A 27,905-nucleotide genomic window follows, 5' to 3' on the forward strand; every position below is an offset into this window, starting at 1 on the left:
CTTCTCCAATGTGTGAAAGTGAAGTCGCTCAGTCATGTCCGACTCTTCCTGACCCCATGGACTGCAGCCTACCAGCCTCCTCCGCCCATGGGATTCTCCAGGCAAGAGTACTGGAGTGGGATGCCATTGCCTTCTCCGGTTTGGAGACATATATACACATATATATTGACATATATACAAATGTCTCTTTGCAAGAGAATTATTAAGTTAACCTTAAAAATGCATTCCAGTATACAGTAGATGCAGACAAATGCTGTTTGATTCCACTTATACGAGATACTTAGAATAGTCAAATTCACAGAGGCAGAAGGTCCATACATAGAGGCCAGGGGTTAGGGGGTGGGGAGGCGGAATGGGGACTTAGTATTTAATGGTGACAGAGTTAGGAAGGTGAAAAATACGGGAGATGGATGATGGTGAGGACTGCACGACAGTGCGAATGTGCTTAGTACCTCTGTACTATACACATAAATATGGTTACATGTGTTTTCTATTATGTGACTTTAACCACATTAAAAAAAAAGAAGAAACTAATGGAGGGCCATGGGAGGTTCTCTGAGGGAGTTATGCCTCGTGAGCTAGACCTGAAGAATGAGAGGGAGTGGGCAGGGTGAACAGGGGTCAGAGGAAGGGGCGGTGTGTGCAAAGACCCTCGTGCAGGGAGGAGCAGGACTGGAGAAGGAGGTCCCCAGCATGGCTGCTTTGTTTTCTCTTGGAACCCCTTCCCTGAAAAGATCTGTGATGAGTTCCCATCCATCACACCTCCAGGTGAGCTTCGAAGGGCCTCATCCAGACTCGCCCCAGATCATCTCGACCCTTCTCACACTCCTCCTGGGTTCTGCGAAGAAAACACATTTGTCAAGAGACTAAAGCAAATAGTTTTGACGTGTGGTTCTGTACCATAAGGGAGGATATAATGAAGTCGATCCCAGTTTACATGACTCCAAATGGTTCCATTTAAACGTCCCACCCTGTATTTACGTGTCCTTACCACTTTAGTTGGCTGTTTATCTTCCACTGTACTTCACGCTACTTGCAGTCTGGGCCTCTAGTTAACATCATCCCTTACTATTTCCATTCCATGGCCTATCATTTACATTTTTCTTTAGGAAATGTAAATATTTATTTACCATATTAGCTTTTACTCTTACTTAGCTCTATATATTATGGAATAAACAGACTGTGATATGGGTTCTAGTCCTAAATTTTCTGTAAACTGGTGGTGACCTTAGACGAGTCATTTAACCTCACTGAACATTAGATGCTTCTTTGTAAAATGAGGTGTGTTTTGTTTTTGTTATTTTGTTTTAGCTAGCAGATCCAATACTCAGGATTCCTCTTAAATTCTGTGGTTCTCTTAAGGACATCCTTCTCTATATCACCCCTCTTTCAGAATGTCTTTGTGGTAGGATCAACTTTCTGTATAGTTTGCTCTTGTGGGAAAGTGTACCCAGGATCGTATATAATGAATGAGGATGGGTCATACTCTTGGGCTTGTGTTAAAGCACACATATGTGGGGAAGTGGTTGAGAAGTAGGAAGATTCTAGCTGCTGGCCTGAAATTCCCTTAGGCTACTTTTCAAACTGGGGTATCTGCACCCATAGGGGTACAAAGATGTGCCAGTAAGTATAGGAAGCCCTTCCTCTTTGAACAAGAATGCTACTCAAAGATGTGCCAAAAGCAAATAGAGCAAATAGTGTTAAAACAAACATATGACGTCTTAGTTTAAAACGGCCCCCCTGGGGTGGACAGCTCTGGGCACACTGCAGTGTGAGAGGAAACAGGGCTTCTGCTCTGTCCTTGGGCTGTGTGAGAAAAACTTGCCTTATGGGTCTTTTGAAATATGTGCACTTTAATAGGGTAAAGGTGCTGAGTTACTCGGGATGGGCACTCCCACCAAAGGACGGACATATATGGAAAATCCATTTTCACCCATTATGAGAGTTTAAAGAGGGGTCCTGAGGTTGAGGGGGAGCCAGGCTGAACAAGAAACCCATTTCTAAAGACTAAATTGGTTACACAATCTTGCTTAGGATTCTGCCTCACGGCTGGGTTTGAACTGATCCCAACATCTGGAAGGTCTCTCACCCTTTTTCTGACCTCCAGTAACAAATCTTCCATGTACTCCATTCTGGGACTTACCATACATACATGTTAGTTGTATTTTCTTGTTTATACAGCTCTTCAGTCAGGTGGCGTGAATTATTAAAAAATATATGATCAAGAGTCAAGACTTTGCGTGCCATGTGACTTTGGGAAACGCCCTGAAATCTCTCTGACCCGCAGTTTGCTCATCTATTAAATGGTCCAATATAACACCTGCCTTGCCTACTGAAAAGATAGAATTGTGTGCAGAGCGTATGGATTTGCAATGTAAAAGCATTTTGTAGATCATTAAACAAAAATCAGTTATTATTAACTAAGACCCCAAAGGGAAGGAGAGTTTATCTCTCACATCATCTTTCTGTTCTCCTCAACTTCTAACTTTTGCCAGTTGGTTCTGATAACTATTCAAGATAAGATCATGAAATGCTGTCCCCACGCTGACCCTGAGGAACTCCAATTCTGGCATTCTCTTCTGCCTCCCTCCTTCCCTTCTCTTCTGGCCGGTCTCCCCCTCCCCTCCCATCCATGTGCTATTTCCTCCTGCTGCCCCTTCCCCATAGCCTGGGTAAGAGGAGGATACCTAAAGGGGCTGTGTGATATATATAGATGAACTGCTCAAGTACAGTAATTTCAGGCATCACTAGGGAGAGTCACAGCAATACCATTGTTGTGGGAAAACGAACTGGTGTCATTCTGAAAACTTTCTCCCAGAAATAAAAATGCACAAACAGAATTCTGGGAAAAACATTTTTTTAAAGAGAAATCAACAACCTAACCTACATATCTCCCTGTAATAATGAAAAATATTTTCATTGAACTTGGCTGAAATCATGCAACTTCCTCCCACTTCTCCAGGCTTTGGGGAGTAGGCCAGCCTGCTTCACAGTTGACATCCCTGAGGGAAATACCAGGAAAAGGTGATGAGGAGGAAAGGGCAGGTTTAGTATGTACTGGTTTGAGATACTCTGGCTAAACAGTAACTTTGCCAGGCCATTCCCCTCCTTTCTACCTGGGCCTCAGAGCGAAGTGGATTTTCTTAAGCAGAAATGTTCTTGGATCTCTTCATAATTTTCCCCTTCAAAATGTAGGAGTTGTGCAAGAAAAATCCACATTCCACACTAACAAGGCAAGAGTTATAATGAGAACTTGGTTTCTTACGAGGCAATAGTTTCATCTTTTGTTTTATTTATTTTCAAAGTAAGCTTTTGTGGTAAGAAATCAAGTCAGAGTAATAAAGAACGATGGGAGCATGTGGAGTGGAAAATTTCCTTTTCGCCACCCCCCTCCCTCCCCACCAAAGTACACGGAACTGGAGAAGAAGGGGAGGGGTCACCTCAGGTCCTCACATCACTTTAGGGGCAGCAGGAACCCAGAAAGGCCGGCGATGTGCTCCCTGGAGCTCAGGGATCCGACCTCAACACCCACATGAGCCCCAGGACACCGCTCTCCCAGTCCCCACGCCTGCTCCGACCAGCACCCGGCAGGTTTCTCGGCTTCCACACCTGGAGAATGGGAGAAGGGCGCTCCTCCTGCAATGCGCCCAGGGCTAAGGAAACCACCTGCCTGGCTGTGGACCTGTGTTTCTCAAGCTTTCTGAACAAGCTGAAGAAACACAACAGTGCGCCTTCCCTTCCTCGCTCATTCCAGGTGATCTTTTTCGCGGAGGGCGGGAAATGCCCGGCAGGTTCGGGCCAGGTCACCGGAGGCCTCGAGCCCTCAGGTCACCGGAGGCCTCGAGCCCTCAGGTCACCGGAGGCCTCGAGCCCTCGAGGACAGAGGCCCTCGGCCCCGACTTCCACCCGCCGGCGGCGGCACGTGCCCCGCCCCGTTGCCCCAGAGACGGGCGGGGGGGTTTGTGCTCCAAGCCCGGCCTGTGCCACCCTGACGCGGGCGCGGGGGGTGAGCCCGGGCTTGGCCCTCCTGCCTGCACGCTGCCTCTCGGGCCCTGCAGGCCGCCGCCCCCCGCCGCCCCTCCGCGGTGGTACGGCCCGCGCTTAGCGGAGTGCCTCCGCCCCGCCGACGCACGAGTGGCTGTGGGCCTCGAGGGAGAGGTGAGGGCCGGGGAGCTGCAGGGGGCCCTGGGCCGGCGCTTCGGGCGGGGAAGGCCGCCCTGCTCTGGCTGCAGTGTCCCGCTTGTGGAGGCAGCGCTCACTTCTCGGGTTCCCCTTCCTCCGGGCCCTTCTGCCCGCTTCCCTCCCTGAAGCTGCCCGCCCAGCTCCCTTAGTGGGGTCCAGTCGGGCGCGATGGGCCGGGCCCCAGACCGTCCCCCGACCCCCGCGGTAGTTGAAGCGCCCTCTTCCCCGCCGCCCACAGCGCCCCCGTTTACTTCCCCCACCCAGATTCCATCAGCAGGATGACGGACGTGGAGGAAAACGTGCCCGGGAAGGACCCTGGCGACGCAGAGAGCAGACCCTGTAAGCCCGAAAGCTCAGGACCGACCCGGGAAGACAAGAGCAGCCTCAGGGACCACCCTTCCCGTAGGTCCAGCCCCCCGGCCTCGGCCCTCGGGGTGTGCTCAGTGAGGGTCGGGTGGGAAGCGCCACACTCCTCTCGCCTCCTCCTTCCTTACCTCCTCCAACCCCAGCCTCTTCCTTTCAGGCCAGAGGCACCCTATTCAACCGAAGATCAGCAGAGAGTTTGGGGTCCTGGAGAAAAGACGAGACCCAGGAGCGATTTCTTGAATGTGACAAGATTGAGGCTCAGTTCAGAGCCCTGTTTGTGTTCTGTTATTTTTAATTCGTAGGTGGAACATGGCAGACACCTGGGGTAGAGTTTAAAGACCTGAAATGATCCCAGAGGGGCCCTGTGTTCTCTCTGCTTGGTGGACTGCATTAGCAATGCTGCTTAGGCCTCACTCTTATAGAGGGCACGAGGAGATGAGGATGAGACGGTTGGATAGCATCACCGACTCAATGAACATGAGTCAGCAAACTCCAGGAGATAGTGAAGGACGGGGAAGCCTGGTGTCCTTGGGGTCGCAAAGAGTCTGACTCCACACTGAACAGCAACAATAGTACAGTGTTCTTTTTTGTTCCTGTTGGGACACAAAGTCTCTTCCACTCTTTAGGTCTGATCTTACTGGGATTCATCCAGCATTTCTTTTATAATAATCACCAGATAATTGAAGTAGTCCTCAATCGGAAGGCCTGCCCAACGAGCCTTAACCACCTGAGTTAAATTCTTCAAATTCAGTCCCATTTCTTTCTCTTGTAGCCACACGGGGTCGCTGCTGGTTAAGGAAAAGTAGCAAATTGGGTGCTTTGGAATCCTCCCTTGGCATAGGTACTTTTCAGTAGATGTCGAACATGATGTGGGGTGGCAAATCACTTTTTTGGTAGAAACAGTTTAAGTTCTTGAGGATGTTATTTAAATGAATCCATAGACAAGACAGCTCTAACCTGAATAACCAAATTCCTCTTTTTAAAAAATTTCAAAATTTTGTATAACAGGGTGACTTGGTTAAGTTATTTACAAGTTATTTTGAAAATGTCTTTGTCCTTGGATCTGGATTTTAAAAAATCTGTTTAGTTACTTTTTATGTCTGATTTCTCTTTGAGCCCTCCCCGTTCCTGAATTTTGCAGCTGTGGCAGTTGCATAGCGCTGTGGTACTTTGGACAACAGACCAGCGTTGCTGAAGCAGGTTCTGAGCTCTGATCTGTTGAAGTTCGGAAGTGCTTCTGTGTATGAATTCCTCAGTCCTTCAATAAACTGCTAGAAGCAGCTCAATCTCCCTCTGAAGATTTTCTTAGTTCTGATTTTGTGTTTGGTGAATTAGCGGCAAGTCTGTTTGCATATTTGACTGTATTTTGCCATCTTGCCTGAAACTAAAGACTTTAAAGAGGCTGATGAAATAGAGAGCTTCCTGTCACCCAAGGTTAAGTTCAACCTTTGTGTTTGCCTAAACAGAAATGCCATCTGTGGCTTTTTGATAAATTTTACAGTCACCTTTTATCCTTAACTTTTTATTTTGAAATATTTCAGTTCTGTTGAAAAAACAATGAATGCCCACATTGTTAATATTCTGCCTCATTGTTTTTTTTCTCTCATTATACATAGGCATTTTTTTCTTGAAGTTATAGGGTCATGACTTTAAATACTTCGTGTATCTTCTAAGAACAAAAGCATTCTCCTATGAAACCTTTTTTCTGAAGATTTTATTTTTCCTTTTTATATTTTTAAACCTTTTTAAGTATAGAAAACAAACATACACAGAAATACAGAGACTGGAATGATGAACCCCCATTTAGTCACCACCCAATTTCAACAATTATCAACTAATGTTAATCTTAGTGCTTTTATATCCCCTCCACATCTTGGAGCCAAATACTTTTTTGTGAACAAATTATGAAGCTTTATTGAAAGATCGTGAGAAGATGATTTACTGTATATGACTCTTAATACCAAGTAATCATAACTACCATGTATGCCTGTTATATGAGAATGCTATCAACTAGGTCTATACTAAGAACAGTGGTTCCCAAATGCTAGTGCTCAGTTCAGTTGAGTCGCTCAGTCGTGTCCGACTCTTTATGACCCCATGGACTTCAGCACACCAGGCCTCCCTGTCCATCACCAACTCCCAGAGTCTACCCAAACTCATGTCCATTGAGTCGGTGACGCCATCCAACCATCTCATCCTCTGTCATCCCCTTCTCCTCCTGCTTTCAATCTTTCCCAGCATCAGAATCTTGTCAAATGAGTCAGCCCTTTGCATCAGGTGGCCAAAGTATTGGAGTTTCAGCTTCAACATCAGTCCTTCCAATGAACACCCAGGACTGATTTCCTTTAGGATGGACTGGTTGGATCTCCTTGCAGTCCAAGGGACTCTTCAAGAGTCTTCTCCAACACCACAGTTCAAAAGCATCAATTCTTTAGCGCTCAGCTTTCTTTATAGTCCAACTCACATTCATACATGACTACTGGAAAAACCATAGCCTTGACTAGATGGACCTTTGTTGGCAAAATAATGTGCTGCCTTTTAATGTGCTGTCTAGCATTGGAGAAGGAAATGGCAACCCACTCCAGTGTTCTTGCCTGGAGAATCCCAGGGACAGCGGAGCCTGGTGGGCTGCCGTCTATGGGGTCGCAGAGTCAGACACGACTGAAGCGACTTAGCAGCAGCAGGTTGGTCATGACTTTTCTTCCAAGGAGTAAGCGTCTTTTAATTTCATGGCTACAGTCATCATCTGCAGTGATTTCAGAGCCCGCAAAAATAAAGTCAGTCACTGTTTCCGCTGTTTCCCCATCTATTTGCCATGAAGTGATGGGGCTGGATGCCATGATCTTAGTTTTCTGAATGTTGAGCTTTAAGCCAACTTTTTCACTCTCCTCTTACACTTTCATCAAGAGGCTCTTTATTTCTTGTTCACTTTCTACCATAAGGGTGGTGTCATCTGCATATCTGAGGCTATTGATATTTCTCCCAGCAGTCTTGATTCCAGCTTGTGCTTCCTCCAGCCCAGCGTTTCTCATCGTGTACTCTGCATATAAGTTAAATAAGCAGGGTGACAATATACAGCCTTGACATACTCCTTTTCCTATTTGGAACCAGTCTGTTGTTCCATGTCCAGTTCTAACTGTTGCTTCCTGACCTGCATACAGATTTCTCAAGAGGCAGGTCAGGTGATCTGGAATTTCCATCTCTTGAAGAATTTTCCACAGTTTATTGTGATCCACACGGTCAAAGGCTTTGGCATAGTCAATAAAGCAGAAATAGATGTTTTTCTGGAACTCTCTCGGTTTTTCGATGATCCAGCGGATGTTGGCAATTTGATCTCTGGTTCCTCTGCCTTTTCTAAAACCAGCTGGAACATCTGGAAGTTCACAGTTCACATATTGCTAAAGCCTGGCTTAGAGAATTTTGAGCATTACTTTGCTAGTGTGTGAGATGAGTGCAATTGTGTGGTAGTTTGAGCATTCTTTGGCATTGCCTTTCTTTGGGATTGGAATGAAAACTGACCTTTTCCAGTCCTCTGGCCACTGCTGAGTTTTCCAAATTTGCTGGCATATTGAGTGCAGCACTTTCACAGCATCATCTTTTAGGATTTGAAATAGCACAACTGGAATTCCATCACCTCCACTGGCTTTGTTTGTAGTAATGCTTCCTTTTGTGACAAAATTCCTAGCAAGATTTAGTGGAATGAATTAAAGATACTGCAATGAGTTTTTCCTAAACCTAAAGTTGATTCATTTTAAGGACTTATCTTTATTCTGAACCTTCCTGCTTTTTTGGAGGTTAAACTATTTTTCTTTTATGAAATGATGGTTTTGGTGGTGGTAGAGTGGTTTCTTTATTTGCTGTTTTCATACTGTCCATACTTGACAAAACAAAAAGTTGGCAAGTTATTGTCCCTTGCTCAAAATCATTTTGGAAATTTACTAGTTTGTGAAATCCTAAATTCTAGAAACTACTTTAGAAGACCAAGTGAAATTGACACCATTCAGTACCTTTGTTTGGAGAATTTAATGTCCATCAAAGACAGGAAGAGGAGAGTGTAGTCATAACACCCTTAGATAAATGTTTATTTTTGCAAATTACTTTTTTGCTGCTTTATTATTTTACTTTGTAAGAGTTTCTTTTTAATTTAATTTTTAAATTTTTTTAGCTATGCTGTGCAGAAGGCATCTTCATTGCCATGTGTGAGCTCTTAGTTGCAGCGTGTGGGATCTGTCCCTGACCAGGGATGGAACCTGGGCTGCCTACTTTGGCAGCATGAAGTCTTAGCCACTTGGACCACCAGGGAAATCCCAGGAGAAAGGTTTTTAATCAGTTTCATTTTCTGTTTTTTATTTTTATAATAAAATAGTTTCTTTGTCCTCCCTTATCCCCACACTGGGCTACTAAGAGGCTCTGTCATGCGGCCTTGAGTTCAGAAAACACAATTGGTTGGAATGGTTGGAGGAGTGTGTGTGAGGTCACTAGGACGAGCCTCAGTTTGGAGCCACTCACAGTGAGTCCCTGAAGAAAATCACAGTTCAGACTTGTGTGAGTTCACTGGTGTCCACCTTCTTTTTTTTCAGTTGAGATATAATTAACATAGAACATTAGTTTCGGGTGTACATCATACCTTCTTTCTGTCACAGGCCTGAGAAATACAGTTAATGACGTTTCCAAGCTGAGCAGCGAGATTGGGATGAATCGTGATTTCCGCATGGAAGAGAAGGTCTTGCCTCCTGGCAGGTACAGGTTTTTCTGATTTTCTCATTTTATTCATCCTGCTATGGGTATTTAGCGCAAATGCCTTCTGACTAGACTTGAAGTATTTTTGTTTAAGAATACAATCAGTGTTTGAATCTAAGCCATAAGAGGTCTCAACAACTTGAACAGAAGAGTAATAAATTATAATTATTAGTACCAGAGGGTCATGAAGCAAATGTTATTTAACCAGGAACTAAACCCAAGCAGTTATTGGGATGTTCACTTTGCGTGCATGCTAAGTCGAGCTTCAGTCATATCTGACTCCTTGTGACCCTGTGGACTGTACTCCACCAGCCTCCTCTGTCCATGGGATTCTCCAGGCAAGAATACTGGAGGGGACTTTTGAAGTTGCTTAGTTGTGTGTGACTCTTTGTAATCCTATGGACTGTAGCCTACCAGGCTCCTGCATCCGTGGAATTTTCCAACAAGAGTACTGGAAAATTCCTAGAGTGGGTTGTCATTTCCTTCTCCAGGGGATCTTCCCGACCCAGAGATCGAACTCAGATCTCCCACATTGCAGGCAGACACTTACCCTCTGTGCCACCAGGGGACTTTCAGTTCAGTTCAGTTCAGTCACTCAGTCATGTCCGACTCTTTGCGACCCCATGAATCAAAGCACGCCGGGCCTCCCTGTCCATCACCAACTCCCAGAGTTCACTCAAACTCAAGTCCATCGAGTCAGTGATGCTATCCAGCCATCTCATCCTCTGTCGTCCCCTTTTCCTCCTGCCCCCAATCCCTCCCAGCATCAGAGTCTTTTCCAATGAGTCAACTCTTCGCATGAGGTGGCCAAAGTACTGGAGTTTCAGCTTTAGCATTATTCCTTCCAAAGAACACTCAGGACTGATCTCCTTTTAGGACCTCAGTTAATACTAAGAGTTGAGGTGCATTTCAGATCTTTGACAGATGTGGAGGAATTAGCCTATAGTGCACAGAGTCAGACACGACTGAAGCGACTTAGCAGCAGCAGCAGCAGCTGTCTATTGCTGCATGATAAATTACCCCAAAACTTAGCAGCTAAAACAGTGTTCTCTCCCAGTTTCTGTGGGTGGGGATCTGGGCCTGGCTTCACTGACACAGCCTCTGTCAGGCTGTTGAGGTTGGCCTGAACCGCCCTCAGCTCCTTGCCTCCTGGGCTCCTCCATGGAGCAGCTCCCAACATGGCAGCTGCCTTCCCTCACCCAGCACAAGAAAGTGGGTAGGTAGGTGAGAGACGGCGCCCACGACAGAAACCAGTCTTTCTGCTACCTAATCTCAGCAGAGATGTCCATGGCCCCTGCTACATTTTGTTTGCTAAAAAGGAACCCTCAAATCCAGGCGACACTTGAGGGTACAGGGTCACACCAGAGTGTGAACACTGGGGATCTAGATCTTTGGAGTCTTTTTTGGATATTGGTTGCCACCACATGACTCCTACTACTCTTATGTGGTTGTAGATTTAAACAGGCAAAGATGAAAAGATTAATTTTTATAATGGTGGTGTTTTCAACTGTCCCCTCACCCCCACCCTGCTTTGTAAATCAGCTTAATTTGTGAATCAGGATCAGAATGCTGTTGATAAACAATGCTCCCGCATCCCCATCAAGCCTTATTTTTCATTCTCCTTAGTTATATTGACATTGCAATAAATAAATAAGAACCATTGTAAGTATTAATATGACTTGCTGGTTTATTGGCAGTTCAGTGGGTAAATTCAGTGTCAGATCTTTACATTTTAGAACAGTTCTGATTTCCCACCAGTGGACAGATACACAGTGGCAGCTTGTGATTCTGCAGTTTCCTTAAATGCGTTTGTTATTTGTCAGCTTCGGGAGATGTTCTGCACCCCAAGTTGCTGCCCTGGTTTTCATGCTCTGATCTGCTCTCACCAACAGATGGCCTCGCCAAGCACAGCTTCTCTGGGAAGAGGTTTTCACCAAAGCCCAGATCTTCTCGCATCTCTCTCACTGCTTAGATGTGTTTGTTGCTGTCAGGAGAGGAGGAAAAAATGAGTAGAGGAGATAAAAGAGGGAGAAACGAAGCAGGGAGATAGTACTGTTCAGAGCTGGGTTCTCAAGTAAGGCAGTACAGATTTACATCAGGAAAAAGGTTGAAATCAAGGGTTTTTTTTTTTTTTTTTTTTTTTTTTTTTTTCTACCATTTATTCTTGGTATCAAAACTAGTTCAACTCTTCTTACAAAACAAAAGCAAAATACTGGAGACATATATCACATTTTTCTTCCTGTGGCTTTAGCCCATCCCTACCCCACCAAAAGAGAGCAGAAAAAAAACCCCAGAGCTCAACAGCAAAACCAACTCTACCTGACCAGATTCACAAAAAATGACACGGGGATACACTGCAGAACAGAAAGAGGTCATCTGCTCTGTGTCCGAAGGTTTCTCCATTGTGCTAGGTGAGCACCCATCATTGAACATGCTGTGTGTCAAATGCAAACATACCGTCAGCATATGTCAGATCTCAGGAGAGACGGTGAACATAGCAGAAACTGAAACTCTCCCTGCGGTACTTATCTTTAAGCACTGTCAAAGCAGCAACTCTTAAATCACAAGTTCATTTCTTTTCAACCTAGTCAGTCCTTATTTTATTTGGGCTGTGTTCTTTCAAGCAACTGACTAGATTTCCCTTCAACAGAATGTGTTTGGCTCACTTTATCTCTCCAATAAAAATTTCAGGGAAGAAGTGTGCTTTACATGCCAAAGAGTATTCTAAACAAAATCTTCCTAGCTTCAAACCTACCCAAGTGCACAGGCTTCATACAAATGCATTTTTATTAGGCCTCTAGAAAGAGGTCTCCACAACGAAAGCACCCCAAAAAAACAAAAAGCATATTCAAAATAAAGGCTCTGGCAAACTATTAGAGGAAACACAAAATCACTTTGAAGTGGCCAGTGGCAAGAGATATAATGCATAAACCTGAATAAGTGAAGTTTGAAGTCACTCCTTATTGGCAGTTGACTTTACTTTGGTCTAATAGGATGATGTTGCCTCAGTTCAGTTCAGCCGCTCAGTCGTGTCGTACTCTTTAAGACCCCATGTACTGCAGCACGCCAGGTTTCCCTGTCTATCACCAACTCCTGGAGTATACTCAAACTCATGTCCATTGAGTCGGTGATGCCATCCAACCATCTCATCTCTGTCATCCCCTTCTCCTCCCATCTTCAATCTTTCCCAGCATCAGGGTTTTTTCTAATGAGTCAGTTCTTTGTATCAGGTGGCCATAGTATTGGAGTTTCAGCTTCAGCATCAGTCCTTCCAATGAATATTCAGGACTGATTTCCTTTAGGATGGAGATGGACTTGTTGGATCTTCTTCCGGTCCAAGGGACTCTCAAGAATCACCTCCAACACCACAGTTCAAAAGCATCAATTCTTTGGCACTCAGCTTTCTTTATAGTCCAATTCTCACATTCATACATGACTACTGGAAAAACCACAGCTTTGACTAGATGGACCTTTGTTGGCCAAGTAATGTCTCTGCTTTTTAATATTCTGTCTAGGTTGGTCATAACTTTTCTTCCAAGGAGCAAGCGTCTTTTAATTTCATGGCTACAGTCACCATCTGCAGTGATTTTGGAGCCCCCCAAAATAAAATCTGTCACTGTTTCCACTGTTTCCCCATCTATTTGCCATTAAGTGATGGGACCAGATGCCATGATCTTAGTTTTCTGAATATTGAGTTTTAAGCCAACTTTTTCACTCTCCTCTTTCACTCTCAAGAGGCTCTTTAGTTCCTCTTCACTTTCTGCCATAAGGGTGGTGTCATCTGCATATCTGAGGTTATTGATATTTCTTCCGGCAATCTTGATTCCAGCTTGTGCTTCATCCAGTGTAGCATTTCTCATGATGTACTCTGCATATAAGTTAAATGAGCAGGGTGACAATATACAGCCTCGATGTACTCATTTTCCTATTTGGAACCAGTCTGTTGTTCCATGTCCAGTTCTGAATGTTGCTTCTTGACCTGCACACAGATTTCTCAGGAAGCAGGTCAGGTGGTCTGGTATTCCCATCTCTAAGAATTTTCCACAGTTTGTTGTGATCCACACAGTCAAAGGCTTTGGCGTAGTCAATAAAGCAAAAGTAGAATGTTACCTACAGTTGTATTAATTGGGAAATCCCTTATTTGGGCCATTCATTCATCAGGCATTTGTTGAGTCCTTATTATGTGACAGGAAAAATTGCTGACTTCTGGAGATAGAGGTAACTATAGCTATGACAAATAAGGCACTGTCTTTGCTGTCAAGACACTTGTAGGAGAGACAGTTGAATTAGAAAGTGACTGCCAAGTTCACTAAGAGCTGTGTATAGAGTGTAATTAAAGTTCTCAGCCGCCTAAGAAACAGAAGGTTTGCCTGATAACTTGAGTCTTAGAGGTGGTCTGGGTGGGAAGGAATGCTCCTGGCAGAGGACATGGGTTGGAGGCACAGTGGTGTGAACTGAATAAGTGTCTTGGTGTGGTTGAGCATGAAGTGTTATGAAGTAGGAGGAGAGACGTTAGACAGGGAGGCAGAGCAGTATCAGGAGGGTCATATGAGCTGTTTATGCTGCTGATGCCAAGAAGCCCCTAATGGACTCTGAGCATGACCTCATAATCAGGATTGCATCTTAGAAAAGTCATTGAATTTAGAATGAATTTGTGGGGAACAGATTAAAAGGGGCAAGAGTGAGGGAGAGGGACCAGTTAATGGCCCTTTGTAGTAGTCTAGGTAAGAGATGATGGTAGGAGCAGATGATTTCAGAGACATTTCAAAAACAATTTGTGGAACTTGGAAGATGGATTGGATGAATGGGATGAGGAGAAAAGCTTTAAGACCAATTCTAGTGCACAATCAACTGTTATTTTATAGTTGGTTACTGTTGCTGATTGAGATTGCAGTGTTGGGAGAGGAATTTTGATTTTTGTTTTATTCATCTTTGTATTGTTTCTTTTTTGTTTTACAAGGAGCATGCGTAACTAAGAGGGGATGTTTGATTCCAGAAAACCAATCACTATTGGCAATGACTACGTGCAGCCTCAGAATTTTCAAATGGTTCTTTTTCTTCTTTTATTTATTTATTTAAATTTTATTTTATTTTTAAACTTTACATAACTGTATTAGTTTTGCCAAATATCAAAATGAATCCGCCACAGGTATACATGTGTTCCCCATCCTGAACCCTCCTCCCTCCATTGGTCAGAGAAGTCATTTAAATAAGCATTCAGAGGAAAGTGAATTCCTTTAAAAAAGTAATAGACAATTTTTTCAGTTCAGTTCAGTTCAGTCACTCAGTCGTATCCGACTCTTTGAGACCCTATGAATCGCAGCACACCAGGCCTCCCTGTCCATCACCAACTCCTGGAGTTCACTCAGACTCATGTCCATCGAGTCAGTGATGCCATCCAGCCATCTCATCCTCTGTCGTCCCATTCTCCTCCTGCCCCCAATCCCTCCCAGCATCAGAGTCTTTTCCAGTAAGTCAGCTCTTCGCATGAGGTGGCCAACGTACTGGAGTTTCAGCATCAGCATCATTCCTTCCAAAGAAATCCCAGGGCTGATCTCCTTCAGAATGGACTGGTTGGATCTCCTTGTAGTCCAAGGGACTTTCAAGAGTCTTTCTCCAACACCACAGTTCAAAAGCATCAATTCTTCGGTGCTCAGCCTTCACAGTCCAACTCTCACATCCATACATGACCACTGAAAAACCATAGCCTTGACTAGACGGACCTTTGTTGGCAAAGTAATGCCTCTGCTTTTCAATATGCTATCTAGGTTGGTCATAACTTTTCTTCCAAGGAGCAAGCGTCTTTTAATTTCATGGCTGCAGTCACCATCTGCAGTGATTTTGGAGCCCCCCAAAATAAAGTCTGACACTGTTTCCAGTGTTTCCCCATCTATTTCCCATGAAGTGATGGGACCAGATGCCATGATCTTCATTTTCTGAATGTTGAGTTTTAAGCCAACTTTTTCACTCTCCTCTTTCACCTTCACCAAGAAGCTTTTTAGTTCCTCTTCACTTTCTGCCATAAGGGTGGTGTCATCTGCATATCTGAGGCTATTGATATTTCTTCCGGCAATCTTGATTCCAGCTTGTGCTTCTTTCAGCCCAGTGTTTCTCATGATGTACTCTGCATAGAAGTTAAATAAGCAGGGTGACAATATACAGCCTTGATGTACTCCTTTTCCTATTTGGAACCAGTCTGTTGTTCCATGTCCAGTTCTAACTGTTGCTTCCTGACCTGCATATAGGTTTCTCAAGAGGCAGGTCAGGTGGTCTAGTATTCCTATCTCTTTCAGAATTTTAGCATAGTTTAATTTTATGGAAAATAGTTCTCACATTCCCTCCTTTCTCCTACATACAGTTTCCTCTACATCTTGTATTAGTGTGGTTTGTTACAATTTATGATCCAGTATTAATACATTATTATTAACTCAAGTTTACAGAGGTATTCACTTTTTGTGACATATATTCTATGGGTTTTGGAAAATGTATAATGACATTTATTCACCATTTCTGTATTCATCATTTCCATATCATACAGAGTAATTTCACTGCCCTAAAATTCCCTATGTTCTATCTATTCATCCTTCCCTCCCTCCCCCTGAAACTTTTGGCAACCACTGATCTTTGTACAATCTCTGTAGGTTTTCTGAATTTCTTACAGTTGGAATCATACAGTATGTAGCCTTTTCAGATTGTATTCTTTCAACTAACAATATACATTTAAGGGACTTCCCTGGTGGTCCAGTTGTTAAGGCTCTGTGCTTCCAGTGCAGGGGGCATGGGTTTGATCCTTGATTGGGGAACTAAGATCCTACACGGTATGGCAAAAAAAAAAAAAAAAAAAAAAAAAAATTTTAAGTTTCCTCCATGTCTTTTGAGGGCTTGATAGTGCATTTCTTTTTAGTGTTGAATAATATTCTATTGGCTTCCCTGGTGGCTCAGTGGAAAGAATCCTCCTGCCTATGCAGGAGATGCGGGTTTGATCCCTAGTTCGGGAAAATCCCTTGGAGAAGGAAATGGCAACCCACTCCAGTATTCTTGCCTGGGAAATCCCATAGACAGAGGAGCATGGCAGGCTACAGTCCATGGGTCCACAAGAGAGTCAGACTCTACTTAGCAATTAAATAAAAACAAATACTCCATTGTCTGGATATTACCATAGTTTATTTATCCATCAGGTACAGAATGACATCTTGGTTGCTTCCAAGCTTTGGCAAAAAAATAAAGCTACTATAAATGTCCATGTTTAGGTTTTTGTGTGGATATAAGCTTTCAACTCCTTTGAGTAGGTCCCAGGGAGCACAGTTGTTAGACTGTATGAAAGAGTATGTTTCGTTTTGTAAGAAACTGTGGAACCATCCTCCTGAGTGACGGTCTTCCACTCTGTACTCCTACGAGCAGTGAGTGAGGGTTCCTGTTGCTCCCTGCCCTGGTCAGCATTGGGTGTTGTCGGTGTTTTGGATTTTGGCCATTCTAATAGGTGTGCAGTGATATCTCATTGTTACTTTAATATACAATTCCCTAATGGTGCCTTCAGCCATGAAATTAGAAGATGATTACTTCTTGGCAGGAAAGCTATGACAAACCTAGACAGTGTATTAAAAAGCAAAGACATCATTTGCCTACAAAGGTTTGTATAGTCAAGGTTTTGGTCCTTCCAGTAGTCATGTATGGATGTGAGAGTTGGACCATAAAGAAGGCAGAGCATTGAAGAACTGACGCATTTGAAGTGAGGGACTGGAGAAGACTCTTGAGAGCCCCTTGGACAGTAAGGAGATCAAACCAGTCAATCCTAAAGGAAATCAGCCCTGAATACTCATTGGAAGGACTTGATGCTGAAGCTTCAATACTTTGGCCACATGATGTGAAGAGCCGACTCACTAGAAGAGACCCTGATGCTGGGAAAAACTGAAGGCAGAATGAGAAGAAGGTGACAGAAGATGAGATGATCGAATGGTATCACTGATTCAATGGACATGAACTTGGGCAAACTCTGAGAGATGGTGAGGGACAGGGAGGCCTGGCGTGCTGCAGTCCATGGGGTCTCAATCAGACACAACTTGGGGACTGAACAACAGCAGTGAGACATGAGGTTGAGCATGTGCTTGTTTGCCATCTCTATATATACTTTGGCGAGGTGTCTGTTCAGACCTTTTCCCGTTTTAAAATTGGGTTGTTCTGTAATGACCTACATGGGAAAAGAATTTTTAAAAAGAGTGGATATATGTAAATGTATAACAGACTCACTCTGCTGTATAAAAGAAACTAACACAATGTTATAAACCGACTATACTCCAGTGGGTTAATTTGAAAAAAATAAAATAGGGTTATTTTCTTATTCTTGAATTTTAAGAGTTCTTTGTATGTTTTGGATACTAGTTCTTTATCAGATATGTGCTTTGCAAAGATTGGAGCTTGTCTTTTCCTTCTCTTAACAGTGACTTTCACAGAGCAGTTTTTAATTTTAAAGAAGTCCAATTTACCAGTTTTTTTCTTCCATGGATCTTGTTTTTGGTGGTATATCTAAAAGGTCATTGCCAAACCCAAGGTCACATAGATTTCTTCTGTTCTAGAAGTTTTAGAGTTTGTTTTTTGCATTGAGGTCTATGCTCTTATTTGTGGAAGGTAGTGATTAAAAGTCTGTGTCTAGGTTCATTTTCTCCCATGTGGATGTCCAGTTGTTCTAGCACCGTTTGTTGAAAAGATTATCCTTTTTAACTGAATTGCCTTTGCTGCTGCTCTTTTCTGGAAGGGGGAAAAAGACCAATATTCTGGCTTCCATGACTGATTACATGGTAGTGCCATTGAGATTAGGAATACAGGAGGAACAGGTTTGTATGGGAAAGATAGTGAATTCAGTTTTAGATGTGCTGATTTGGAAGTATCTGTAGATAGTTCAGTTCAGTTCAGTTGCTCAGTCGTGTCCAACTCTTTGCGACCCCATGAACCGCAGCATGCCAGGCCTCCCTGTCCATCACCAACTCCCGGAGTTTACCCAAACTCATGTCTATCGAGTTGGTGATGCCATCCAGCCATCTCATCCTCTGTCGTTCCCTTCTCCTCCTGCCCCCAATCCCTCCCAGCATCAGAGTCTTTTCCAATGAGTCAACTCTTCGCATCAGGTGGCCAAAGTACTGGAGTTTCAGCTTTAGCATCATTCCTTGCAAAGAAATCCCAGGGCTGATCTCCTTCAGAACGGACTGGTTGGATCTCCCTGAAGTCCAAGGGACTCTCGAGTCTTCTCCAACACCACAGTTCAAAAGCATCAATTCTTCGGTGCTCAGCTTTCTTCACAGTCCAACTCTCACATCCATACATGACCACTGGAAAAACCATAGCCTTGACTAGACGGACCTTTGTTGGCAAAGTAATGTCTCTGCTTTTTAAAATGCTGTCTAGGTTGGTCATAACTTTCCTTCCAAAGAGTAAGCGTCTTTTAATTTCATGGCTGCAATCACAATCTGCAGTGATTTTGGAGCCCCCCAGAATAAAGTCTGACACTGTTTCCACTGTTTCCCCATCTATTTCCCATGAAGTGATGGGACCAGATGCCATGATCTTAGTTTTCTGAATGTTGAGCTTTAAGCCAACTTTTTCACTCTCCTCTTTTACTTTCATCAAGAGGCTTTTTAGTTCCTCTTCACTTTCTGCCATAAGGGTGGTGTCATCTGTATATCTGAGGTTATTGATATTTTTCCTGGCAATAGATAGATGTTGTCAAAGAAGGAAAATCCTTTTCTAGATTTAAGTCTATAAGAAAATGAAAGATCACTTAGTTCTTTGCTGTATGTGTACGTGAAGGGAAACTAAGTCACATCTTTTCTGCACTAAATGCAGAATCAGTGTTAACGTTCAGCCTGACCTCTGTTCAGGGTTCTTCCTACTGCAGGGAGTGGCTGCTCCAGACCATGAGGCGCCCTTCTGAGAGGCTGTGCCGGTGCCCTTGATATCCAAGTCTAAAACCCCAGATGGTTCAGCTCTGCTGCCCTCCATACTTACCTTCCTTGTCTGTATACTTTTTTTTAAATCAAATATCATTTGGGGCTTAGTAGATAATGACCTTATGGCAGTTTTTGAGTGGAGAAAATAATTTTCTTCATTTAACCCTCTTACAGTCTGGAAGGCAGGATCAGAGAGACCATGCACGATGCCTTTTGGGATCATCTGAAAGAGCAACTATCAGCTACTCCACCAGACTTCAGCTGTGCTCTTGAACTTCTAAAGGAAATTAAAGAGGTGAGTGACAAACCTTACCTTTGCAGATATAAAGTTTCTGGACAGCTCCCACTCACTGGAATGTCAGTGGCTAGCAAATCCCAACTGAACATGGTCCATGAATCAGTCAGAGTCTATGATCAATAGACAGAAATCACTCAGTAATTTCAACAAAGAAATTTTAATATAAAAATTATTATAACAGGGAATTGGAGAAATGAAGGCTTTGGGCTAGTAAGAAGCAGAGAAAACTCTGCTGGAATATAAGATAAAGGAGAGTCCTGTTTCAGCCCTAGGGTAGGGGGAACACCCAAGGACTCAGTTACTCATTTGAGGGCACGGCTGTGCCAGGGGAGCTCTCTGGCCTGTGTGTGCTGTTGACCACCATGCATGGCAGGAGCTGTTTGCCAGAGTGGTCGCCTGTGCCCCAGGAGCCTAGCCCTGGAGAAGCAGCCACTTGCTCTGCAGGAGTCCAGTACTCGAGAAACCTCTCAGCTGCGGGAGCCAGCTGCCTTTAGAGCCACATGGACTACAGGAGCCTGCTGTGAGAGCTTCCAGAACCAGGAAAACTAATTAATAGTACCTTCTGACACTTACCCCAGTGTTCACAGCAGCACTGTTTACAGGAGCCAAAACATGCAAACAACCTACATGTCCATCAGCAGAGGAATGGGTAAAGATGGGGAGTACATATACATAGTGGAATATTATTCAGCCATAAAAAGAATGAAATAATGCTATTTGTACAACATAAGGGGACCTAGAGGTTATCATACTAAGCGAAGTAAGTCAGAAAGACAAATACGATATCACGTATATGTGGAATCTAAAATACGCTACCAATGAATTTATTCAACAGACAAACTTACGATTACTAAAGGGGAAAGGGGAAGGGGATAAATTAGGAGTTTGGGATTAGCAGATACAAACCGCTCTGTATAAAACAGATAACAAGGTCCTACTGTATTGCACATGAACTATATTCAATATCCTGTTATAAATCATGTGTATGCTTGTGTGCTAAGTCACTTCAGTCGTGTCCAACTCTTTGCAACCCCATGGACTGTAGCCTGCCAGGCTCCTCTGTCCATGGGATTTCCCAGGCAAGAATCCTGGAGTGGGATGCCGTGCCTTCCTCCAGGGGATGTTCCTGACCCAGGGATCGAACCCATGTGTCTTACATCTCTTGCATTGGCAGGCAGGTTCTTTACCACTAGCACCATCTGGGAAGCCCAAATAATGGAGAAGAATATGAAAAAGAATTTTATTATATGTGTATCTGTAGTCTGAATCACTTTGCTGTACAATGAGAATTAACACAACATTGTAACACAACATTGTAAATCCAGAAAAAAAAAGTGCAATCTACAGATGAAACACAATTGTTCCATCTGGTAAAGGAAAAATATTTAAAGGACTTCATTTTCTCAGAGCAGAGAAGGGAAGGGTGGATTTGGAGAGGATTTGAGTGGCAATAAATTGATAAATGTCACATTCCATTCCTTTGGTTACTCAGCTTCCATATATACCCTTCTGCTAAGTCGCTTCAGTCATGTCCGACTCTGTGCGACCCCAGAGATGGCAGCCCACCAGGCTCCCCCGTCCCTGGGATTCTCCAGGCAAGAACACTGGAGTGGGTTGCCATTTCCTTCTCCAATGCATGAAAGTGAAAAGTGAAAATGAAGTCGCTCAGTCGTGTCTGACTCTCAGCGACCCCATGGACTGCAGCCTACCAGGCTCCTCCATCCATGGGATTTTCCAGGCAAGAGTGCTGGAGTGGGGTGCCATTGCCTTCTCCATACCCTTCTACTCACATTCAAATTCCTGAAAACAATTCTGTTTTTACCTAATAAGACATAGCTATCCAGGGAATTCCCTGGTGGTCCAGTGGTTAGGGCTTCTCATTTTCACTGCCAAGGGCCCAGGTTCAATTTCTGATTGGGTAACTTAAGATTCCACAAGTTGCAAGGCATGGCCAAAAAAAGAGACAAAAGACATAGCTGTGTCTCTTACAAGTTCTTATCTTTTTCCCCAAATGAAGAAACTCACAGGCCCAATGGTTGTTATATCTATTGCTGTAGATATCTTCAGTCACTGTCCCACTGAATATTCTGTTCAGTTCAGTCGCTCAGTCATGTCCAACTATTTGTGATCCCATGGACTGCAGTACGCCAGGCCTCCCTGTCCAACACCAACTCCTGGAGCTTGCTCAAACTCATGTCTTTCGAGTAGGTGATGCCATCCAACCATCTCATCCTCTGTTGTCCCCTTCTCCTCCTGCTTTCAATCTTTCCCAGCATCAGGGTCTTTTCAAATGAGTCAGTTCTTCACATCAGGTGGCCACAGTATTGGAGCTTCAGCATCAGTTCTTCCAATGAATGTTCAGGACTGATTTCCTTCAGAATGGACTGGTTGGATCACCTTGCTGTCCAAGGGACTCTCAAGAGTCTTCTCCAACTCCACAGTTCAAAAGCATCAATTCTTTAGCACTCAGCTTTCTTTATGGTCCAGCTCTCACATCCATACATGACTACTGGAAAAACCATAGCTTTGACTAGATGGACCTTTGTTGGCAGAGTAATGTCCCTGCTTATTTTTAATATGTCTAGGTTGGTCATAGTTTATCTTCCAAGGAGCAAGCACCTTTTAATTTCATGGCTGCAGTCACCATCTGCAGTGATTTTGGAGCTCAAGAACATAAAGTCTGTCACTGTTTCCATTGTTTCCCCATCTCTTTGCCATGAAGTGATGGGATAAAGTGACGGGACCGGATGCTGTGATCTTTGTTTTTTAAATGTTGAGTTTTAAGCCAGCTTTTCACTCTCCTCTTTCACTTGCATCAAGAGGCTCTTTAGTTCCTCTTTGCTTTCTGCCATAAGGGTGGTGTCATCTGCATATCTGAGGTTGATATTTCTCCCAGAAATCTTGATTCCAGCTTGTGCTTCATCCAGCCTGGCATTTCTCATAACGTACTCTGCATATACAGTGAAATAAGCAGGATGATGATATACAGCCTTGACGTATTCCTTTCCCAATTTGGAACCAGTCTGTTGTTCCATGTCTGGTTCTAACTGTTGCTTCTTGACCTGCATACAGATTTCTCAGGAGGCAGGTCAGGTGTCTGGTATTCCCATCTGTAAGAATTTTGTGCAGTTTATTGTGATCCACACAGTCAAAGGCTTTGGTATAGTCAATAAAGCAGAAGTAGATGTTTTTCTGGAACTCTCTTGCTTTTTTGATGATCCAGTGGATGTTGGCAGTTTGATCTCTGGTTCCTCTGCCTTTTCTAAATCCAGCTTAAACATCTGGAAGTTCTTGGTTCATGTTCTATTGAAGCCTCGCTTGGAGAATTTTGAGCATTAATTTGCTAGCGAGTGAGATGAGTGCAATTGTGCAGTAGTTTGCACATTCTTTGGCATTGCCTTTCTTTGGGATTGTAATGAAGGCTGACCTTTTCCAGTCCTGTGGCCACTGCTGAGTTTTCCAAATCTGCTGACATATTGAGTTATTTTGGCATATTGTTATGCTGGCATATTGAGAATATTCTGTTACCTATAGGCTAAACTGTAAAATTTAACTTCCAGCAACCTATGTATAAAATAATAATGAGGTCCCTTAAAAAACTAAAAACAGAGCTGCCGTATAATCCAGCAATCCCACTCCTGGGCATATGTCCAGAGAAAACTATAATTCAAAAGATACATGTGCCCCAGTATTCATTGCAGCACTACTTACTGAAGCTAAGACATGGAAGCACCCTAAATGTCCTTAGATGAATGGACAGAGAAGATATGGTACATATGCACAATGGGATATTACTCAGCCATAAAAAGAATGAAGTGATGCCATTTGCAGCAATATATACACACTACGGTGTGTATAATCTGGGCGTTCCCTGGTGGTCCAGAGGCTGACACCATGCTCCCAGTGCAGGAGACCTGGGTTCGATTCCTGATCAGGGAACTAGGTCCCACATACTGCATGCGGGTGGAGCGCCTCTGAGGAAGGAGGCTTGGCATACGCAAAGGCGGGATCGAGCCTCAGCATGCAACTAAGACCTGGCACAGAAAAATAAATAAATTAATAAATATGAAAAAGTAGATAATCAGTAAGGACTTACTGTAAAGCACAACAAGCTACTCGATATTCTGTAATAACCTGCATGGGAAAAGAATCTGAAAAAGATAACTGAAATCACTTTGCTGTACCCCTGAAACTAACATGACATTGTAAACCAATTATACTCCAATATGAAATAAAAATTAAAAATAGTAATGGGAGAGAGAAGAAAATGGTTAGCATACAAATAAACCCATGCTTATAAGAAGCAGAAAATGTATGGTCTTTGTTTCTGTAATGGTTACAGGGCTGTAGTTGGTATCTGTGGTTTCATTTTATGATTCATTCCACATTTCCCTTGTCTTCTGGTGTTGGGGTTCTTTTATCTGACAGAGTGACCCAAACCTTCATTGCCAAAGAGTCTGAGTGCTCAGGCATTTTTCTTTTGCTGTTTGTATGCTGTGGTTTCCCCTTGACCTTTATTATTAGGTATGGAAATACCAAGAAGTACCTCAGAAGCTTCTCGATTCCAGACACAGCCCTTCTTGTCCCCAGTGTGCAGCAGCAGCCCAGCTTCCTCTTGGTGCTCAGGGCCAGTTATTCTAGTCAAGAGAGGAAGTCCTTTTTTACCTTGTTGCTCAGTGATGTTCAGTTGCTAAGTTGTGTCCAACTCTTTGCGACCCCATGGACTGTAGCACACCAGACTCCTCTGTCCTTCACTATCTCCTGGAATTTGCTCAAATTTATGTCCACTGAGTTGGTGATGCTATCTAGCCATCTCATCCTCTGCCGACCTTTGTCCTTTTGTCTTCAGTCTTTGCCAGCATCAGAGTCTTTTCCAATGAGTCAGCTCTTTGCATCAGGTGGCCAAAGTATTGGAGCTTCCGCATCAGTCCTTCCAATGAATATTCAGGGTTGATTTCCTTTAGGATGGACTGGTTGGATCTCCTTGCAGTCCAAGGGACTCTCAAGAGTCTTCTCCAGCACCACAGTTGGAAAGCATCAGTTCTTCAGCGCTCAGCCTTCTTTATAGTCCAACTCTCAAATCCATACACAGCTACTGGAAAAACCATAGCTTTGACTGGATGGACCTTTGTCAGCAAAGTGATGTCTCCGCTTTCTAATACACTGTCTAGGGGGCTGTCTTACCTTCTAATTCTGTGGAACCAGTGCAAGCATTCCTCCCAAATCAGCAGGGCCCAAAGTTGGCAGGATGGGAAACAAAAGTTCTGCAAGTGGGTTTTTAGATACAATAGAGAGAGCAGCCAGCCCTACTTCCACCCCTGATTCTGGGACCAAGTCTTCTCATTTTAGGGAACAGCACTGCATAATAGTTTTGATTAAAAGCATATATTGCATCTTGCAAGACAGAACTTGTTCAGTTTAGGATATTATCTCTCAGCTAATGCTAAACTGAGTCTTCAATAAGCCATTCCACTTTTCAGTTAAGATCAGTCAACTTTCCGTGAGGGGCATGTGGGTATGAACCCATTGCTGTACTTTCTTGGCTGTAAAAGGAGTTCCTTGATCAGATGCAATGCTGTGGGGCATGCCAGAACCCCCTTATCCAGACAGTGGATAAGGCCTTCTGTGAGATTCTGTGAGTACATGGGTGTTGGTGCTTAACAGAGGTAGAGAAGACAGCTTTATATTCAGAATGTGTTTGTTCCATTGAAGGTGAGTCTTTGCCCCCTCAGTGAAGGAAGAGGTCCAGAAAGGTCCTAAACAAATCGTCTGCTACCAGGTGGTTGGCTCATCCTCCCTGGGGGAGCAGTGCCACATTACAGACTTAGTTGTTTGTGTTTTGGGAGATTTTCTTTTTATTATGGTAAACATAAACTTTTTGCCATTTAATAATGTTAAGGGTTACAATTCAGTGGCGTTTACAATGTTATGCACCCATCACCATTATCCATTTCCAAAATGTTTTCATCTTCGCAAACAAAATTAAACAGTAACTCCTCGTATACCTCTCCCCTCAGTGCCTGGTAGCTTCTGGTTTATCTTCGGTCTCTGTGAATTTGACTGCTGTAAGTGCCTCACGTAAGTGGAATCATACAACATTTGTCCTTATGCATATGGCAAATTTTACTTAGCATAATGTTTTCAAGGTTGGTCCTCATTGTAGCATGGATCAGAGCTTCATCTCTTTCTGTGGCTGAGAATACTCCATTGTATGGATAATACTACATTTTGTTTATCCATGCATCTGTTGTTGGGTGTTTGTGTTGTTTTCACATTTTTGCTGTTGTGAATAGTGCTGCTGGGGGAACATTTGTGTCCAAGTCTTTGTTTGAGCATCTCTTTTCCAGTCTTTGGAATATATACCCAGGAGTGGAATTGCAGCATCATGTGATAATGTTTAATTTACTGAGAAACCACTAGAGTGTTTTCCACGGTGTCTTACCATTTTACATTCCCACCAGAAATGTTCCTATTTCTCAACATTTTCATTTACTTTTCAGCATGTATTTTTCCTTTTTTAAAAACATTAGCCATCTTCCCCTGGTGCAGCCACGTCTGACGCGGAGTCTTGTTGTGGTTTTGACTTGCATTTCCCTTGTGGCCAGTGGTGATGAGCATCTCCCTGTGCTTGGCGCTGTCTTCTGCATTGTCTTTGGAGAAATGTTTACTCAAGTCCTTTGCCCATTTTAAAATTGAGTTGTCTTTTTGTTGTTGAGTTGTAAAAGTTCCTTAAACATTCTGCATCCTTGACCCTTGTCAGATAAATGATTTGCAGATATTTTCTTCCATTCTGTGGGTAGCTCCCCCCCTACTTTGCTTGATGTGTCCCTTGATGCACAAATGTTTTAAAGAAGCCCAATTCATCTAGTCTGTGGTAACTTCTGCTTTTGGTGTCATATCTTGTGAAATCCAAAATTGTGAAGATTTGCTCGTTTTCTTCTGAGAATTTCAGAACTTAAGCTCTTATGTTTAGGTCTTCTACCCAATTTGAGTTATATTTTATTTGGTGTAGGTACGGTTCAACTTAACTTTTCTGTATGTGGATATCCAGTTTTCCCCAATACCATTTGTTGAAAAGACTGTCCTTTCCCCATTGAATGGCCTCGGCATTGTTTTCAAAAACCATGTGACCATACGTCCAGGTTTTATTTCTGGGCTCTGTATTCCATCGTGCTTTGTGTGTCTCCTTACGCCAGTATATGCTTGCTCTCTTATGGGCCACTTTCATCTGACGATAGCTGGCTGTGTGCATGTCCAGTCTGGTGCCTAGGTCGGTCAGACAACGCCTGACGGGACGCTCAGGCCACATCTTACCCATTGTCCTGTGTTAAGGTGTTTGCTTTCTCCCAAGGGTCAAGAGCAAGCCAGAATGATTTCTCCAAAGGCAAATAGTTATCCCCAGAAGAGGGCATGGGTTTGCTCCCAAATCCTAGAAGTCTGTGCTGTGCTGCTCCTGTCGGTACTTGCCCAGAGGGTGTGTACAGCATCCACAACTCGCCAGGGACACTTCAGGTATCATCGAGTCTCCTGGCTCGGGCTGGGCTTGCTGCAGAGCCTAAGTTTTGCTTGGTTCCACTAGAAACTGCAGCCTTGTGAGTGACGCTAAGTGAATGACAGTAGCGGTCTCAAATGTGGTGTGTGTTACCTTGAAAATCCACAAAGATGGACAAGTGTTTTGCCTTTTTTCATGATGGGTTGTTTGATGTGCAGCAGCTTATCTGTCATCTTGGAGTGGATGGCTTGACAGGCTCAGATCACTGAAACTCTTAAGTCACTTCCCTGAGGTCATGGGCTGCCCATTCTTACAGGGATTATCTGCCAGGCTCTAGTTTGCATGTTTTTTTGAGACATTTTAAGTACTTGCTACTTTCTGCTCATCAGGTCCACTGGACGTGTGGCCATTTGACTTCAAACCTCACTCACTGTGCAGATTTTGTATCAGTCAGGGTCCAGTCAGGCAGAAGAAACCACAGGGTGATTTGAACAAGGAAACGCTGCTGTGCTGCGGGAACTTGCTGGGAAGAGCACCCCGGAGCCTGGAAAGAGAGCCTCTTCCTCTTGCCATGTCTCTCTAGCACCCTCTGCCGGCAGAACATAACACTGTGCCAGCCCGCAGAGGAAAACGAAAGGGCCCAGCGTGTTTTCCCAGAGTAGGCACTGATGGGCCGATTTGGAACTGAGGCTCCGGATGCATAACTGGCATAGTTTGTCATTTAAATGGACAGCGCGGAGCAGGTTTTACTTGTTCAAGATGAAGCTAAATAGTTGGGACCTTGCTGTGACGATACAGTATTCCATTCAATTATTAACTAACACTATTCCTCACCATCACCAATATCTGTATGTTATCGAGGCACAGATGTGAATAAGACAGTCTC

General features: G+C 43.7%; 1 protein-coding gene and 1 long non-coding RNA gene across 11 annotated transcripts in view; one reads left to right on the plus strand and one right to left on the minus strand.

Annotated features, from left to right (window-relative positions):
• The window catches only part of TCP11 (t-complex 11), a 135,621-nt gene that overhangs the window by 87,140 nt on the left and 20,576 nt on the right, over positions 1-27,905 (plus strand). For 5 of the 10 annotated variants that reach the window (XR_008711627.1, XR_008711628.1, XM_055571643.1 and 2 more), the window contains exons 2-5: positions 4,133-4,158; positions 4,447-4,584; positions 9,192-9,288; positions 19,404-19,524. Coding sequence is in view for 5 of the 10 variants with exons in the window: in XM_055571643.1 (XP_055427618.1) it covers positions 4,461-4,584; positions 9,192-9,288; positions 19,404-19,524 (342 nt within the window). In the remaining 5 variants the exon portion in view is untranslated. Of the gene's footprint in view, positions 1-4,132; positions 4,159-4,445; positions 4,585-4,691; positions 5,845-8,719; positions 8,867-9,191; positions 9,289-19,403; positions 19,525-27,905 lie in introns of those variants that run through there. The other 5 variants (XM_055571645.1, XR_008711630.1, XR_008711629.1 and 2 more) reach the window with 5 other exon arrangements.
• On the minus strand, positions 2,876-3,928 carry LOC129646009 (uncharacterized). The gene is made up of 3 exons (XR_008711635.1): positions 3,610-3,928; positions 3,117-3,225; positions 2,876-3,002 (listed from the first exon to the last, which is right to left on the minus strand). It is a non-coding gene; the product is annotated as an uncharacterized LOC129646009 (long non-coding RNA).

Source organism: Bubalus kerabau, chromosome 3 (genome assembly GCF_029407905.1).
Source record: "Bubalus kerabau isolate K-KA32 ecotype Philippines breed swamp buffalo chromosome 3, PCC_UOA_SB_1v2, whole genome shotgun sequence".
In the NCBI taxonomy this organism is placed as follows: Eukaryota; Metazoa; Chordata; class Mammalia; order Artiodactyla; family Bovidae; genus Bubalus; species Bubalus kerabau.